Here is a 19,271-nt window from a genome sequence, read left to right as displayed (position 1 = left end):
CATAACAAAAAGTAGATTTAAATAAAATTTAAAAAATTTAAGCAAAGTTTTGTTCGCCACTTACTACATGATAAATACTGTGATAGCTGTAAAGAGCTCAAAAAAGAGCCAAAATACTCAATTAACTGAAACAAATTTTATTTTAAATCTGCTTTACAAAAGAATAAACGAAGTTTTTATATTTTACACCAGTGTTTTTCAACCTTCTTGAATACGCGACCCCTGTACAAGTTAAAAAATTCTGGCGACCCCCACAGTCATATTAAAACTGTGTCAGTGATTTTAGGAACTACGTATTTAATTTTCGTTCTGTTGAAACCTAAATATCAATCGAAAAACCAATTGTATTATGCAAAGAAGTCGCAAGAGCCCTGCAAATAGTAACTTTGCCACGGGGGCGCTGGAGGCGAGTGCGCCTCGTGCTGCCCGCGCAGTAACGTACGCTAGCTTTCTTTTGTTTCCATCAGTTGTCCGACTGCACCAACAATTACAGACGCGATTGTATTGTCTTTACGCTTTGCTCCGCACGTGCATAAAATGGACAAGTTTCTCAAAAGATCGCAGCCCTCCACGTCTGGTACAAGTGGCAGTGATGGAAGTCAATTAAAACCGAAAAAAATAGACATTACGACGACAATTACTTGAAATACGGGTTTACTGTCATGAATAATAAACCTCAATGTGTAATTTGTGGCGATGTATTATCACGTGAGAGTAGGAAACCATCAAAGCTTATGCGTCACCTCTCAACCAAACAGTCCAAAGGAGCTCACTGAAATTGTAGTTTTTTTTTTATTGTAGTGTAGGACCTATAAACACTTGTCTTTTTCTTTTACCCGTAACCCCACGTGTAAGGCTTTGCGACCACTGAGGTCGCGACCCTCATTGAAAAACAGCTTTACGCTGTGAGAAAAGTAGAGATGATTTGTAAAGAATATCTTTAATAATAATTTTATAAAACTATTTTAAAGAAATCACGCATTTTCTATGATATGAGACTTTTGTAATAAAGCAGCCATATATACTGTGTAGTAACAATAAGAAGAAAAACTCTAACTTTGTAAATATTTGGATAGGATTTTTGCTAATATTAATATGCACTTAGGAATTGATATAAAATATTAATAAGGTAAGAATGATAGCCAATTTCGAGTTTTTAATAGTCAATCGATACAAAGACCATTAAATGTGAAATTATGTATTTATTTAATATTTTTCGTTTGGATTCATTTCGACTTTTTTAGTGCACGTTTATGTCCGTATATTGCCTATCACAATTAGGCAAAATGCAGTGTATATCACTGCATTTTGTCTAATTGTGATAGGCACAATCCTCTTAGAATAACTAGAGGTGTAACAAAAGAGGGTTTTGCAGCAAAATCAAAAGCCGAAATGCAATTTTATACTATTTTTGGTTAAGTAAAACGTATGTAAAACATTATTAATTAACGACCAAAAATGAATAAATGAGTTACGTTAAATTTCATTTTCAGAATCTATATATGCCTATAGATTTCTGATTACTATTTAAAAATAAATATTTACTTTTGTTTGTTAATGGACTTAAACCATCAATATCGTTTAAAATGAGCTACGATTTGTATGTACTAGTACTTGTTTGTTCTGACATTTGTAAAATTTGAATACAAGAAAGAACATCAATGTAAAGACACTGTTTACCTCATGACCAATAATTTCTTATCTACCCCTATTCCGTGTTTAATAGTACCTATAGAGCCCATTAGAAGCCTCAGATGTAGCATGGCTACATCTGAGGCTTCTTTTTTAGATGTAAAATATCATGCGAGTGTAAACTAAATACAGTAATGACTAACACACTGACTTCTGAACCAGATAGCCGAAATTCAATTCTCAATTCCCTGGAGTAAGTAACAAAATATTAATTGCTAGTTTGGGGCTCTCTCGGCCTTTATTACAATGAGTATAGTACACCTATCCTTCTTTTTATGCTCTCCTTTTTACGCAAAATTTTGAAATAACGCGGTCGACAAAAGAAAACTAATCTTCTTTTTCGGCGATTGATTTTTTACACGGGAAAAACCGTTTATTTGAAAACTTTCCAGTTTAACTTTTTGTTAAAATTCTTGAAATTAATAGCTAACTTTTTTTCTTAAAGCACAGTTTAGAATACTATATGTACAGTACATCAGAGAATGCCGTACGTCGAGTTTATGTTTGGTATGTTACCTTGCACTTACAGTACAATAGGTACAAATAATGTTAATTATAAATGATGTTAGGATAATAAAGCTCGAGATTTTTATAAGTTGCTTATTTTTTCGTTTGATTAAAGTTGTGAATCCTATCGCGCACTTTTGCATGTACTGTACTTTTCTACGCGCCTTTTCTTTACACCGTGTTCTATAGAACGTGTTTACCACGCAGAAAGAGGATAACCTCTATATATCGAAAACCAAATTATGGACCTTTATTTTTAACATTTAAATGGACCGTCATCCCATTTTTGGATTCCTCATCGCAATAAATGGAAGATAGCGACGTTTTATCAAAATAGGCCAGTTAAATTTTCGGAACAAACTCATTTATTTAAGCCTCTAGAAGACGTGCTGGAAACCGTGAAACATCGCCAGACAAAGTCGCGCGTTTGTAAAACGATCTTATATATCAAAAAGGAAATCATAGAACCCATCATAGATTCTATCATGCAAATCCACTAAACTTAACATTTTGATTCTTTATACTATTGTTTAAATTACTAAGTTAAACATTAGTATTTGAAAGTCTTCATTCGTGTCCGCCCTTGTTTCTTGTGTACTTAAATGATTCATTAATATTTTTCAAATGTTTTAACAGAATCGTTTTATATTGGATAACCGTAAAATTCACCCAGTTTATCATATCACCTAAAGTTCCGATATTCGTGCAAAAATGCTTTGATTCTTTACAAAATTATGCCAAGAACAATTGTTTCTCAATTAAGTATCTTCAATCGAAGGATTTTAGTTTTTACACAGGAAGAGATGTTGAAGAGAGAAGACAATTCTGTTCTGTATGGCAATAAGTAAGATATCATTCATGAAATTTCATACATGAGTATCGATGCAGCCACTTCTTTTCAAACGTTCTGTATGTATAACAAGAAAAAAAATTATTCTTTTGTTATTGGAATAACTAAATTGATGTGCTGCCTTAAAAATGCCACTTTGGCATTACACGTACAAATCATTGTCAAATGTTACGACGATAGTCATATCTAATTAAATATTATTACTATTGTTTGTTATTTTTGTGTTGTTAAACGCTATAAATTATGGACTTTTGTAACCGTGGAAAAATTACAAATAATTGTTATTGTTGACGAATTTTTTATTATTATTGATAACTGTATTCGCCTCGCCTATCAAATAATTTTGTTTCCTTATTAAATAAATATAAATAACTAATTAACGAATTTTATGGGAATATTTTAGGTGTTTATTATAAAAAGAATCAAATATACTAGTATTAAGAAATTTAGTTAGTTAGTTTGTTCTTTACACGTTTCAATATGGTTTGAGCAAATGTAATAAAAATTTTGAGGAAGTACGCTCTCATCCAAAAGTTGTAGACGAATGCTTTTGTTCGTATTATCTTTAATCTCTCGCCTGCAACACGCATTCTTTCTGTCAGATCAGCAGAATATGGCATTCTAATAGCAAAAACCATCATGTTAAAAACCAGTTTAAAAATTTGTGTATGGCGTAACCTGGAGGCTTTTTGAGATACGGCCATCTATCTGCTTAGCATCTTTCGAACCAATGGTCTGATTATAATAAAAATTTCTAGAAACATTTTTCCCTAAGATAAATTTTGAAGAGTAGTCCTTTCAAATTTCAAATTTTCAACAAAAAGCACAGGAGTTATTAAGCTTTAAAGTGCATGAAAAAATTTACTTTCCCAAACACACACAAGTAACACACGCCCACAAACAAACACGCGATAATATACAAAAATATTAAAAACGCTTTTTTATTTCTTGGCGTTTCAAGATCCCGAGTCGAAAAATATAAAAATCTTGAGAGATTAATTTGTTGAGTAATGGCCCTATACTTTTCCTAAATTTAAGAGAGGAGAAACTAATTACTCTGCTAAAAAGTTATCAGCAATCACAAATTATGTTTTTTAGTTTTTCAAGGGTATTAGTTTAAATGTTTTGTTCATTTTTGGCGAAGTTTGATTGGTTGGTTGATTACCATTTCATATTTGGTTGTGAATGGGACGTTACAGTTAATATTAGAAAACAATTTCAATTTCTTGATTCATGAAAATAAACAACAATCTTCTGTTGAAAAACGAAAATTTTGTATTGTACGGATTGGCCAATGAAATTGCGCCAATCCGTACAATACGAGCCTCACAATCTTAGCAAGCACAAAACACATACTGGGAGTTTTCCAATATGCCAATCAAAAGTCATTGGTTAATTTGCCTCAAAATAATTTTCGTTTTTTCTTAATTTTCTTAAATAAATATAAATAAGATCGATTTATTTTTCTTTTTAAAGTAGATTTTTGTCGTTTTTATTTAGTTCTGTTACATTTTATATTTTCTTTTTATAATTTATTTAACATTTCATGATAAACACAGCAGTGGTATACAAAAATAATCAAAATGTTAACATGGTTTTCATTTCAATCTTTGCTGTTCTTACATTTTGCTCGGGGATCGCTTGACATATTTGTTAGTACTACATATATTTAGAAATAAACTGTATTAATAAAACGTGTGTAGAATTACAAACTTATGAGACTTGTTTAATTTCTCCACACTTTCGTTGCAAACGACAAATACAGAATAGTAACAGTAATAGCTTAAAGGTTTGACATTGAAATTAGTGACTCCCTCCTTAATAGAATTTCTGATCTCAAGTTCTTTAATTCATATTTATTGCAAAGGAAATTAATGCATTGAATGTAAAATAATCTCGTTTAAAATCTGAGATGTAAAATAGATTCATATCTCTAACTTATTTGCATTATAACAATATTTAAAATAAAAGAAATAAACTGATAAATATTGCTACTTTATTGTTCAGTAAATTGAAGAGATTTGTCACTTTAGAATATCACTCCTTTTACAATAAATTTTAAATATTTAGTACATGTCTATGTATGGAATTTGTTCCTTCGTCATGTATAATAAATTAACAGGCAGTACAATTTTAACATTTTCACGTTTTATTGAAAGTAATTTTCTTCCTGACTTTTAAGCAAACTTTCGTGTATTCCTGTCTAATTTTTTTCATTGAATACTGCAATTCCAAAAAAACCAGCTAATATGGTTTCAATTTATGTAAAAAACATAAACAAAAATAAGTCGATCTTTTATGTTTTTAATTAATGTATTTATGATTAATTAAAATGTTAAGTTCGGTACAGTTTACTGTAATTTTCTATACTTGTTTATTATTAATTGTCTAGAATACTACTTATAGTATCTTGTTTTATTTACTTGAATATTTTAATACATTTATAAATGTTTTAATATTTTATATTTAGCAAAACCATGTTTTTACTCGTCATCCGGCATACACATTCCTATGAAATAGACTGCATTCTGAAATAATAATAAATTGTAATTGTTGTATATTTTACAAAATATAAATTGACGAAATATTAAATAATTTATCACTTACATTATAGTCGACGTCGTAGTGCAATTCCAAAATAGAAAAGCAATTCGCATATTGTGCTTTCAGATCCTCCTATGTATAATATAAAATATATACAATACTGTGAAGTTCACAAACCAAATAATAGTCGAACCTCCAATAACAACATCTAAATGATAAGAACAGTAAAAATGGCTATTTTTTATGTTCTTATCAATGGCTATTGTTCAGAGGTATGACTGAAATTACATTCAAAATCAGTAATCTACATTAAGTATGCTTTTCTATATTTAAGCTTACCGGTTTGTTTGATTCACAAATCATATTTACGATTTCAAGAAGAGAATTTCTTCCAATGCACTGAATAAAACCTTTAACCTAAGTAGATAAAAATCATATATATACATATATAATTACGTATTCTATAAATGCTATAATATTATAAATATATCGGTAAACCGGGATACATTGTGAGACTTTTCGCATTTCGTTATTCTTAATTACCGGATTATTAAATCAAACATGTCGTTATTTTACTTTTTGATAACGGCATTACCCATTCATCATCTCTTTTTTCTTTTCTCATAAATCCTTATAAACTACTCGATTTCTTGTTTATCAGAAAGAACACAATAAAGTATAATATCACGTCCTTATCCAGCTTTAACCTTAAGTGACATCATTGTACAGGTTATCTGTATCTTACCCGCAATTAAGTTTTTAAATGGATATAAATTTGCTCTATCCGAAAGGAGTAGTTCTAGTGTGATGTCAAAAAGTTTCCCCTGCAGTCTCAGAAAGTAACCACGGTTAATTAAAGTTTATTTTTTAAAATTTTAGAAATCTTAACAAAGGTATTTAAAAAATTCAAAATACTTTATTTTTGAAAAAAGCAGGAAGGTTGTTTTCGATGCAGTCATAAATCTTAGATTTGCGGGATTCAGAATAACCTGCAACCATATTTTATAAGTTTACAACTTTTTAAAATTTAAAATTAAGAAAAATATATCTAATATATTTATAAACCAGTTTTATGTTAATAAGATTCATGAATAAATAATTTATATAGCTTACCGCAAACTTCTTTTGAAAGAAGTTTCGGATTACGATTGCAGGCAACTTTGCAGATTAACAATGTGCAAAAGAATAAAATGTAGATCTTCATTTCGACTGTAAAATAGAGTTTACATAAATCGATATTTAGATAAACTTAACGAATTTTTAAAAATTTATGAATATTTCTGTCAAAAATGTGATTGAAATATATTTAAAATCACTTTTCTAAAGAGACTAATTATTATTTCATATAAAATGGAGTAGGGGAGACCGGGGCAACTTCGGCATGCGGGGCAAGTTTGTCAAGCGCTTTTTTTTTAAACAAATTAAAAGGAGACTTTGGTTATAGGTTAGGCAGTTGAGTTTTATTGGTGGCTTGTTGAGTGTAGTGTTTTTATTGTTCTCCAACAAGCGTAGTTGAATTATCAAGCAAATTTTCATTTTCGTTCAATTCCATATAATATTTTTTTTCCATTTATATTGAATTGGCAGGTTTTGTTATAATTCCATGATAACGAAAGTTACTTTTCCTGTTAGAAGGATGTAACTTCAACTTATTCACGTGGCCAGATCGTGGCTTGGCATTCTGTTCTCAGGGTTGTACTTAATGTTTCGAAATCATGACTAGCGGGGTAAGATCGGCAACATAAAGCCACATTAGAAGCAAAGGATAAAAATCAAACAGATGATAAATGAAAACATGTTTGCATTTGTTATTCATGTATATATGTCTTTGAACTTGCATTTCGTTGTAATAATATTAAATGGGTGTTGGATTTGTATTTCTTTGTTTTAATAGTGAATTCCAACTTATACATTGTTAATAACATAATTTTATATACGTGCCTATCTTGCCCCATTACTGTTGCCCCTATACCAGGGGCAACTTTAATAAAAATAATTAAAATAATTACAACTTTACAAAAAGAGAGAAGTTGCCGATCTTGCCCCTATACCCGGGGCAACTTCGTCAATTTCTCTCTTCTTGTAAAGTTGTAATTATTTTAATTATTTTTATTTCCAAACTGATTTTAACCAGTTCTATAGTAAGGTAACATTCCAATAGACAATATGCAAAGCTTTTTTTTTCAGTTTACAGCAGTATTTATTACACAAAATTTAAGTAAAGCTTAACATGCCGATCTTGCTCCGGTCTCCCCTATAATTTATTCATTTCAACATAAATATTAGACATTTAAGTCTGTTTTTAATCTGTATAAAAAATGATCAAATACTAAATAATGTAAATGATTCAATTTTTACGTTTTTGAACTTAAATTTGTTGATAAAGATTGTATGAACTCGAGACTTGTTCAATTCTTTTGTTTCATATTATTATTAATTTGATATAAGTTTTATATTTACTTAAATAAGAATGTTATTAAATAAAGAGGAGACATAAAAATAAAGTGAACACGTTAACGACAGACGGCATATACAGGAGGTCGAGACAGTTAAAAAATTTGGGAGACTCAGCATCGAATCAGGGAGAATTTTCCGTAATTTTTCATAGTTTCAGATATGTCGAGTTCCATCCCTTATTAGTTAGTGCCTTCTTGCGGGCCTAGTCAAAACCAAGAATGAAGGCTTTCTTTGTGCTCCCGGAGACAGAAATAATTTGTTTTAAATGTATACAAATATTCAATTAAGACATATTCTTCTTGATAGAGAGTTCTAACTATCATACAATTTCCAAAGATTTACAAAAATAAATAATCAGAAACATCTTAACTTTTACGGATAACTGTTAGAAAAGTGTTGTTAAACTTTGGCAATGTCAATAATGTTATTACTAGTAACAATATTAACGACAAAAATATAATGAATAAACTTATTAGCCATGCGGAATTATAAAAAAATTACATTTAGTTTTAATTATATGATATTAGGCTTTCAAACAGCTCCGTTTCCTTCTGATAACTACCTTAAAATTTTAACGTAGTTATCAGCAATGGACCCTGGTATTCATCCTGTGATTCGAATATAATATTTTTTTATTAATGATATTTCTATTTTTTATATTTCCCCAAAATATACTTTTTCCTACACGTTTATACTCTTCTTTAGATTTATCTTTTACTTCTAACTTTAATTTAAATGCTCTCCCAGCTCAAGGATTCCAGTTTGACCATGCGGCTATCTGCCTTGAAGTCACTGTAAAATTAACTACGAGAATACTTCCAAACATTTCGTTAAAATGCCTTTCTGGAAACATTTTAATAACATACAAGCTTCAAATTTCATCTGCTCCATTGATCGGTTGTACCCCGATTTTTCAACGATGTCAATACAAGCTTTAACTGATCAAATATATCATATTTTTTTATTCTATTTAATACTATAAACAAATTCCTCCAATATCGTTCAATCGATATTTCCTCTTCTAAATGGTTAAATCATTGCTTTAAAAAATTGAGAAACGAAACCAGTAAACAGTGGGCCAGATGAAAACTCTCGTAACCTTTATTTACATCATATACTCTAAAACAATGTTATAAAGCAGGAGTGTCCAACTCGCGGCCGAAGCAAGTACCAATGCTGTTCAACGATTATGTAAACAAAACCGACAAATTTTTTTTATTTTTTTATTTATTTTAACGGCATAAGCTGAAAAAAGAAGTATCACAAAGTCATAAACCGTTATATATATATTATTTTTTGAGTGGAAAGGAAATATTTTCAAATACTTGGAAATGTGTGAATGAGGAAGTAATACTAAAGAATGCTGGAGTTGTGACTAAAAGGATTATAGACCAAAATTCGGGGAAACGAAAGACCAAAAGATAAAAAGTTGTGGGTTAAATACACCTTCTGTTTGCAAATATTAACCCTTAATTTTCCAACCTTTCTCACTTCTTTATCTTTTGTCCTATCTCCCATTTCACCGCATTTGGGTCTATAATCCTTTGAGTCCCAACTCCAGCTTTATTTAGTATTTCTTCCGACGTTGCAAGATTTGGCCACCCTTTCTTTTAGTTTGCATAAAAAATATCATTTCGCGCATTGGATACTTTTTGGGCTACATATTATTTATAAATATGTTAGTTGAATAAAAATGCACTTTAAAGTGTCTGTAGAAGTAATGTTTTAAAATATCCTTTTTCGTGATATAGTTTTAATACTTATTACTATAATCTAGATATTTTAATCCTTAATATACTTGTATATTTAAGGTTAGGACATAATATACTGTACATATACTTGTGGCCCAAAACTCCATGACATCTTCCAATGTGGCTTAGAGAAACAAAAAGGTTAGACACCCCTGTTATAAAGAATGCCAAGTATCTTTTGGAAATTATAAGTGTTATATTTAATTTTGCATTTAACCCTCGTACATTTCGGGAATTTATCCGTAAGTTTCCTCGAAAAATACCTAAGAAAAACAATATATACCTGACATGACATATAAGATTTACAACAATATTAAAGCTAGATTTTTTCGTATTTTATCTAGTGCTAATTTATTGCGCTTTCATGTAATAATTTTACCAATCGTTGTAGTCTATCGGTTTCAAAAGTTAAAAAAACCCGTCACCATGCCAAAACACTTAAATTTTAGTGCGGGTCGTGTACCTGCCATCTATTTTTTTTATTTTTTTTTTTACATTACAACCCATCCTATCTAACCTTTTCCAGACTACTTTAATATAGCTATATTCCGAAACAATAGCATTCATCTACAATAAAAGCTATAAGTAAAAATACACTAATAAAATAAACAAAGTATATTTCTTTCTGAACAAATTTTGCTATCTACCATATACTAATAATACTGAAGTGGCAAGAGTCAGACTGGGATTACTTGATTTCAAAGAAAGAGTCAAATACATCGATTGTCTTTTAGCTTATGCATATTTTAATACATAATATCCAATTATCGGCTCAAACTGAAAGTTCCTTCCTGAAGTACTCCATCACTATCATGTCTATATAATCCTTTTTATCGATTATTATCGCTATCTCATAGATCTTTCATTAACCGTTCCATTGATTACATGTCTCCTGTTGAACATCATCTTCTTCAGGACTTTACAAAATACAAACATTTATGCGACGATTTCTATATAATGTAAGATTTTGTATGTTCTTATGTCATTTTGCCTTTCTTTTTTATATTCTTGTTATTATATAATTTTTATTGTCTTCATTGACGAGACTTTGTCTCTTCTTTAAAATCGCGCTGCTGTCAACGGTTGCACACCTTAAAGGTATGAAGGAGTACTGTACATGTCAGGAGTTGCAATTTGGCACAGAGTATTTGGTGCCCAAATCATGCATACATAAAATAAACCAGACTTATAGGTAGTCAGGAAACTGAGAACCGGGTCAAAAGAAAATACCAAATGCTGAGATTGTTTCTACAAACAGGCGTTGCTCGCTCTCTCGGAGACAGTCTTGTCCCAAAACTGGCTTCGCAAATGTAAAATAAATAAAAAATAAATTATACACAACTCAAAAGTGCGATCGCGACACTACAAAGAAATGCGGGTAGCCGCAACATCAGAGATATGCAAATGATTAGAAGAACAAAAATATGCAACAGATAGACACCGGTTTATTCAGTAACAAATATGACACCAACGGGCTGTTATGCAGGCCGATATGTGGCGAGGCATACTATCAATGGGGTTATTGATGGCTGTCAGAGGTATTCTTTCCCAAGCTGCTTCTACTAAGGAGTGTATGTGGTCTATGGTACAGTACGTGCAGCCGTCTTTATGTAACCTTATTTATGGTAGGGGTTTGTGGACTAATAAACAAAAATTGTTATGTCTTTCTAATCCGACTGTTCACCGGTGTTCAAAAATGACCAGAAGCAATTTAATTTCTATGTTTTATATATATATATATATATTTATATGCATTTCGATGAAAAAGTTAGGTCCTAAATGCATATTTAAAAAAACATATAGAAATTAAATTGCTTCTGGTCATTCTTGGACTCTAGCGAACAGTTGGATTAGAAAGACATAACAATTTTCGTTTATTATTCCAAAAACCTCATTTAGGTGATTAGATAAATAATTAGATTAAGCCGACTAATATTGCTGAATTTATCTGATATATGTAACCTGTTGGAAATGGTTTGGTTGAACACAGATGCACCCGTTTATGGCGATGGCCTACTTCGGTTGTCACGTACCGTGGCGAACAGGTCTTGACGGGTCGTTCGGCGAATCTGCCGGTCGATCACGGCGTTAGACATCACGGCATCGACAAACCGAGGTCGTCCAGTTCCAGGATACGGTCTCGTTCTTCAGTTGTTAACTGGTAGTATTTAGTTCACTTTTGTCTTCGAGGTATTTTTTACGCTTCTTCCAAAATTCGGATGCGCGATCAGTCACTGATAACATTTGAACCGCCCGAGCCGGCTGCTGGTGTTTTTAGTCCGAAACTGAGTACCATATGAACCGATGAGTACGCAAACTTAATCGTCTGTTCATCTCTGTCACCTCTATCAGTTCGGAAATTTTCATATGGCTACGTGCATTCCTTCGTGGTGTTTCGATTTTATTTTTGAGGCGTGTATTTACAGAAATTGCAGTAGGACAGCCGGGGCTAGTTGTCACAATTTTTAGTCATTTCTAGTTTTAGGGTCTATAATATCAGTTTAATTACATTTAAGTGAAAATGCATGCGCCTACATATCTTTTGATTAGTTTACAATAAATATATGAACATTTAATAATTTTTTGTCATAGTTATTAATTATCTTAGAAACAACTGTGTCACCATATGACACATCTGTTGGCACACCTGTGACAACATACTTCGTTGACAACATACCCGGTGTGACAACATAACTCTGTGACAACATACCCGTTAAGGGGTATGTTGTCACAGAGTTTAGATAACCTAAGTTCTCACATCTCCTGAGTTTACTTTGGTTATGTTAAATTATGCTTAATTTGACATTTACATGTGCCAATTCTATAAAGTAAATAACTACTAATTTACTAATTTACTATTATTTGTTCTGAGGCAAATAACTCCAATCTTTACATATCGTCTTCAGAGTCAGTTGTGACAAACATAATATATTTATAGATTTACATCTGTACATAGCTTGTGAGACCAATTTTTACATCTGGTACACTGAATCCATTTTTTTTTTTTTTTGGATCGGCTATAACTCTCACCACAAACCAAACAGAAGCTCTCTTCTTCCTCTTCTGACGAGTCAGTCTTAGTAGGGGGGGTATTTATTTTACTAAAAGTGGCCTTGTCTCTTGAAAGTACTTTCCTTTTAATTAACCTCTATGGTTTTGGAATTGTTTAGAATGTGCCGTTTTAGAAATTTTTTTTGTGCCTCCAACTTGTCTTTCTCAGGGATGTCGGTCAATATAGCAGACTTGCGTTTTCTTCTGTTTTGACGGTTACCCTTTCTTTCTCTTGCCTTTGGTAGTGGCCGAACAACCTCCGGAGAAATCATTGAACATGACTGGGGCATAGCAACTACTAAGGTTTTCGCTTTTGGTAGAGTACCAGATAGACCAGAAATCGAAGGTATGTTCGGGTCTGCAGTTTCCGCGCATGTATTGGTTGGTAATTTATTTACTTTAGATCAATCTGTATGAATTGCTGAATATTCTGTGTTAGTTGATCGTTCTATGGGAATGTTTTCGGCTGCAGATGCAGGGATCTTTGAATCTTGACGAATCTTGACGAATTTTGACATAGCTTGGAAGAAAGTCTTGATCGGTGAAAATATCTCTGTTGAATGGATAAATTCCAGACACACTAAATCCAAATACTGTAATATATTATTTGGCACAGCTGTTAATGGAAGTGCTGAAGAAACAATACCAGGAATGTCATAATTTTCCCTGGATTAGTCTTCATCGACGAAGTACATGCCGAGTAGATAAATTTTTTTAAGGAGCCGAAAACACTCTTGTCTAAAGACTGGAGCTTGTTACTACAGAGTGGGAGAAAAGATAAAATAACGACACCATTGAGAAATGTAATCCGGGTATTGAGAGATGATACTCGTGGTTATCAAACAATAACAGTATAGGCTTTTCTTTCGTACATTTAGTAGTCTCAACGACATGCTTCAAAATTGTTAGAAATTGCTCCTCTTTCATGCGGCCGGATGGGTTTGCTGTTCCAATAGAACCTGGAAAGGAATTTTGTAGAAAGTGGTCTCTTAAGTGTACTCGAGGAAACAAATAACGGCTGAATGCTGTTTTCGGAAGCAGATGTTACAAAAGCCATAGTTACTAGTGTGCCCCTTTCAGCTGAGGTGAGAGAACCAATATAACGAAATTCTCTTCTAGCAACAATACGATCAGGACGTTGCACCGTAGTTATTCCAGTTTCATCTACGCTGTAAATGTCACTGCGGCGGAAATGGTAACGATCAAATAAATTTCCTAAATTTGTGAAAAAGACATCACATTTGTCGTATTGAAATTTGTGGCTCTAGATAGACTGGTGGCTTGGGGTATTCGTAGCGATAGTCTAGAATGCTTCTTTAGAAATCCTGTAAACCAATCGGGGCCTGCCATTAGGGTGTCACTCCAGATTTGAGAAAACAGTTTGTTAAGCGCTATTGCATAGTCATATGCTAATTTTCGTACTTGTTTTTAGTGTTAATTCAAAATAAATATCAGAAGATTTTTAAATATATTTTTCCAACTCCAACTCTTCATTACTAGTAAAGACTTGCCTGCTGTTTTTATAACTCATTTCAACTGTATAGCTGCCAGAAGCATGTTCTTCATCAGTTAATTTCTTGCAGAATCTTGCTAAAGTTCCGTATTAAATATTGTATTCCTCTGCAGCTTTCCTAATAAAAATTGGCTGGACATTTTTAACTGCTTTGGCAGCTCTTTGTAAAATGCCTTCAAGTGGGGCATTTCTATCAGTTTTTCTTTTATAATTTCGTACTATCTGGAAAAATGAGGAAAACAAACTAATAGGAGTAATGCTTTCCCCTTTCTAATTTTGCAACTATATTGTATGGAAATATTGTCAATAATGATTTAAAAAACCGTCATCGCTTTCCGTCTCTTTTATAAAAAGTTTGTAAACAAAACGGGTTGTCCCTTTTGATATGTGACAATTTGCCCCAAATAAACTTCATTAATAAATCGATTCACAGTTTCTAATTTGAAAATATAAAATTCAATTGCTCCTAATGTATACATTAAGAGCCCAGCTAATAGGGAATACAGTTGTTACTCAGCTTTAACTAATTGCAAATTTTCAAATTGCACATGACATGACATCAAAATTTACGCGACTCGATGTAAATTTCCTAACCGCCAACTAACGGAACACTACGTAACGGATATTATTCAAATTTTGTGATGACATAGGCGAGCGGTAAATGAACCTATTGCTAGATGACGTGACCGTTTAGTTTTGATTATATAGGCGATATTTGTACTGTGACAACATGCCCCCTGTGACAACTAGCCCCGGTCTTCTCTACTTCCGTTATATACACTATCTTAATGGTGATTTTTGCTTTTTAATTAGTGACAGGTTGTTTTTTATACGATAGAAAACATTCCAAGAATTTCTGCATTTTTAATTTGTATATTATAACAATAAATTATATTATGCGTTTTACGATAATAATAAATATAAAACTATATGTTGCTTCCTAATATTTTATTCTATTGATATATAGAGTCAATTAAACTAAGTATTTGTTCAGGTTTTGTATTCTTGCTCTACCTTTCATGTATCAATCTTGTTTTGCAGTTCCAAATGTTTTGTTTTTTTAGTATACTTTAAATATTAAAAAAATTTTTATCATTAAAATATACATAAAAAAATTAAATTTAAATAGAATCCTTAAGCCCCAATCCCGAGATATCTCGGGAACGTTACATAGCGTTACGGAAAACTATTTTAAAATTTTTTTTTGAATTTTTGGAATGTTTTTTAGGTCTCCAAATTTTTTAAAAAATTTTTACCCGCGTGAAAAAATTTTATCACGATTTTAATCAACCTTTAATGACGCGCGATTAACGCTTAATTGTTTTTTAATGGGATTTTTTAATCAAATTTATTTAATCGTTCTAAAGTTGTAGTACACGGATTTTATTTCGGTAAAGTTATTTAAAGCTACTTTCTGATATCAAAAACGACCTCCAATAGTTTTTTAATTTTTTTAATTAATAGATTTTATTATATATAAGTTTAATTAAGTCGGGGGGTCGGAAATTGCAATAAAAATTTTAATTTTTTAAAAATATTTTAAAATATACGGCCAACTATTATTCACCCTACTATAAACCCATTGCCTCCCGAGACTTCTGTGAGAATGTCCCGGGAAATCCGACTCCAGCTGTTCTCGAGGTCATCCAGCTGTGTAAACAACGACTCATCAGTGTCTAATTTCACAGAAAGGCAAGACAAAGGAAAATAAAATTTGAAGCTTTTTCTTCAAAATTAACGCATTTCTTTCGTTTTTTTACAGTTGTAAGTATTTTTTAAGTTTAATTACATTAATATCAAAAATTGATCGGGGCTTAAAGAGTTAATTAAACGAGGTTATGAAATTTGAAGTTATATAGGGGAGACCGGGGCAACTTCGGCATGCGGGGCAAGTTTGTCAAGCGCTTTTTTTTAAAAACAAATTAAAAGGAGACTTTGGTTATAGGTTAGGCAGTTGAGTTTTATTGGTGGCTTGTTGAGTGTAGTGTTTTTATTGTTCTCCAACAAGCGTAGTTGAATTATCAAGCAAATTTTCATTTTCGTTCAATTCCATATAATATTTTTTTTCCATTTATATTGAATTGGCAGGTTTTGTTATAATTCCATGATAACGAAAGTTACTTTTCCTGTTAGAAGGATGTAACTTCAACTTATTCACGTGGCCAGATCGTGGCTTGGCATTCTGTTCTCAGGGTTGTACTTAATGTTTCGAAATCATGACTAGCGGGGTAAGATCGGCAACATAAAGCCACATTAGAAGCAAAGGATAAAAATCAAACAGATGATAAATGAAAACATGTTTGCATTTGTTATTCATGTATATATGTCTTTGAACTTGCATTTCGTTGTAATAATATTAAATGGGTGTTGGATTTGTATTTCTTTGTTTTAATAGTGAATTCCAACTTATACATTGTTAATAACATAATTTTATATACGTGCCTATCTTGCCCCATTACTGTTGCCCCTATACCAGGGGCAACTTTAATAAAAATAATTAAAATAATTACAACTTTACAAAAAGAGAGAAGTTGCCGATCTTGCCCCTATACCCGGGGCAACTTCGTCAATTTCTCTCTTCTTGTAAAGTTGTAATTATTTTAATTATTTTTATTTCCAAACTGATTTTAACCAGTTCTATAGTAAGGTAACATTCCAATAGACAATATGCAAAGCTTTTTTTTCAGTTTACAGCAGTATTTATTACACAAAATTTAAGTAAAGCTTAACATGCCGATCTTGCCCCGGTCTCCCCTAAAACTGCAGCAGAAATTCGTTAATTCGTTATCCGATAATTTTCAAATGATTCCGGATTACTTGATTTTTCAAAATAGTCAATAATAGGAATTGTATGATCATAATCAGGCATTATAGTATTTTTTGGAAACCGGAATTTCTTAAAACACGTCGCGTGATAAATTTTCTGGGAGGAAATACAAATACAGGGCGATTCCTTTGTAAGCGAAAATTTTCGGCGGATGATTCTTCGAATAATTTCGATCATAAAAGTTCATATAATCACACGTTAAAAACAATATACTGTAGGACAAAGTTACAGGATACTTGTTATATTATTGTCTATTAGGACTTAACATATTAGAGAGGTTGCGGCCGACGTTTTCATCGCGAAAACGTGTACGTCGGACGTTTAGCGCCGCCCTCCTGTAAGCCTAGAAGTTTGACACTGGCGTTTGGAACGTCAGTGGAATCATTCTCGACGTATCAAACGTCATTGTCAAACTTCTAGGCTTACAGGAAAGCGGCGCTGAACGTTCGACGTATACGTTTTTGCGATGAAAACGTCGGCCGCAATCTCTCTATTATTAGGAGTTATTATACTTGTGTTTTCATTTCTGCAAAAAAGAGTTTTATTCAGAAAAAAACAATCTTTATTTTTTACCTGGTAAAAAAACCAGTATAAGAAGTCCTAATAATATACTAAGTAGACAATAATATAACAAAAATAAGAACTTAGAGACAAATGAATTAAAAGTTACAGGATGTTTAATTAATATGTGGCAGGTGCGCGTGACCACATATTAAAACGTGCAATCTTTTTCAGAGTCTATCCTTGTTTCTTACTTAAATAATTTACTAATATTTTTCAAGTGCTCCAAGAAAATAGTTTTATATAGAATAACCGTACAGTTCACACTCTTCAATATTGACTGATTTGCTGTTACCACCAAAGGTTTCAATATACAGACAAAAACGCCATGATTATTTATAGTGTTAAACCAACCAAAATTGTTTGGCAATTAATTATCTTCAATCGAAGAATTTTAGTTTTTAGACGGAATGAAAATTTGAAGAAAGGATATAAATTTTTATTATTGGCAATAAATTAATATTAGATAACATTAATGAAATTTCATACCTGAATAATGTTATCGATACAGCTGCTTCTTTTAACGTTCTGTGTATTGTATAGAAAAATATTTTTTTCTTGTTATTGAAATCACTCAATGGTGATGGCTTAAATATGTTGCTTTAAAAACGCCAACTTGGCATTATCCATAAAAATCATTGTCAAATGTTACGATGAGTCATATTTAATTAAATAATATTTTTATTGTTAGTTATTTTTGTTTTGTTAAACGCTATAAATCATGGATTTCTGTAACCCTGGATAACTCACAAATAATTTTTATAGTTGTCCTGTTTTCTTTATCAATATTCATAACGGTATTCTCGTTTCTTCCAGGGATTTTGTTGCTATATTAAATAAATGAATAAATGAATTAATAACTAATTAACGAACTTGAGATGCGTTATAAATAGTACCAAAAGTTTGAGTTTTTATTATAAAGAGAATCGAATATACAAGGGCTCTGTTAATTGTTTATACATTTCTCACGATTTGAGCAAATGTAATGAAATTTTTTAGGTATCAATCTCTCATCCAGACGATAGTAAATGATTACTTTCGGTCGAATTATCTTCATCTTTCTGCCGACAACAGGCAGAGAGGAATGATGCCATTCGAATAGGAAAATTACTTAATTCAAAATTACCAGCGAGCACAAATTATGCTTTAGGGTTTTCGAGAGTGCAGAGTTTAAATATTTGGTCTATTTTTTCGAACATTGAAGATTCTCATTCCATATTCAGCTGGGGGTTGAAAACTTTTAAATGATAGTGATCTAATAATTTTAAACGCTGATAAAACTTAGTAAATAATTATTATGGATAAGAACCAGTATAAATTTCAACTATAAGAAACAATGTTAAATGAAAGTAAATATGAACAACTGGCAGACAAGCCCGGCGTTGCTCGAGCAAAAAGTCACGATAGCAAAGATTAAGTTTATTACACTACAGTCAATCTTACCCGTTTTCACGGAATGCAAGAATTAGGTCCCCCTGTTTTCAGACTAATTAGAAAATTTTTAGATGGGTCTAAAAG

General features: G+C 31.6%; 1 protein-coding gene across 1 annotated transcript; it reads right to left on the bottom strand.

Moving 5' to 3' along the window:
• Positions 1-5,383: 5,383 nt before the first annotated feature.
• Positions 5,384-18,374, bottom strand: LOC111634848. Its single transcript, XM_023379684.1, has 6 exons — positions 18,243-18,374; positions 6,707-6,802; positions 6,509-6,582; positions 5,933-6,010; positions 5,657-5,725; positions 5,384-5,577 (listed from the first exon to the last, which is right to left on the bottom strand). Exons 2-6 carry the CDS (start codon positions 6,795-6,797, stop codon positions 5,533-5,535), a joined length of 357 nt encoding a protein of 118 aa, XP_023235452.1. The 5' UTR covers positions 6,798-6,802; positions 18,243-18,374; the 3' UTR covers positions 5,384-5,532.
• Positions 18,375-19,271: the final 897 nt, after the last annotated feature.

Source organism: Centruroides sculpturatus, unplaced genomic scaffold (genome assembly GCF_000671375.1).
Source record: "Centruroides sculpturatus isolate CEXI.00-Female unplaced genomic scaffold, Cexi_2.0 scaffold918, whole genome shotgun sequence".
Taxonomy (NCBI): Eukaryota; Metazoa; Arthropoda; class Arachnida; order Scorpiones; family Buthidae; genus Centruroides; species Centruroides sculpturatus.
This window is presented reverse-complemented; position numbering and strand designations above follow the sequence as displayed.

Coding starts and splice junctions, on each gene's coding strand:
- LOC111634848 (XM_023379684.1), bottom strand. CDS start 6,797: ATGAAGATCTACATTTTATTCTTTTGCACATTGTTAATCTGCAAAGTT. Junction 6,583..6,706: donor TCTTTCAAAAGAAGTTTGCG/GTAAGCTATATA, acceptor ATATGGTTGCAG/GTTATTCTGAATCCCGCAAA. Junction 5,578..5,656: donor ACTACGACGTCGACTATAAT/GTAAGTGATAAA, acceptor TTATTATTTCAG/AATGCAGTCTATTTCATAGG.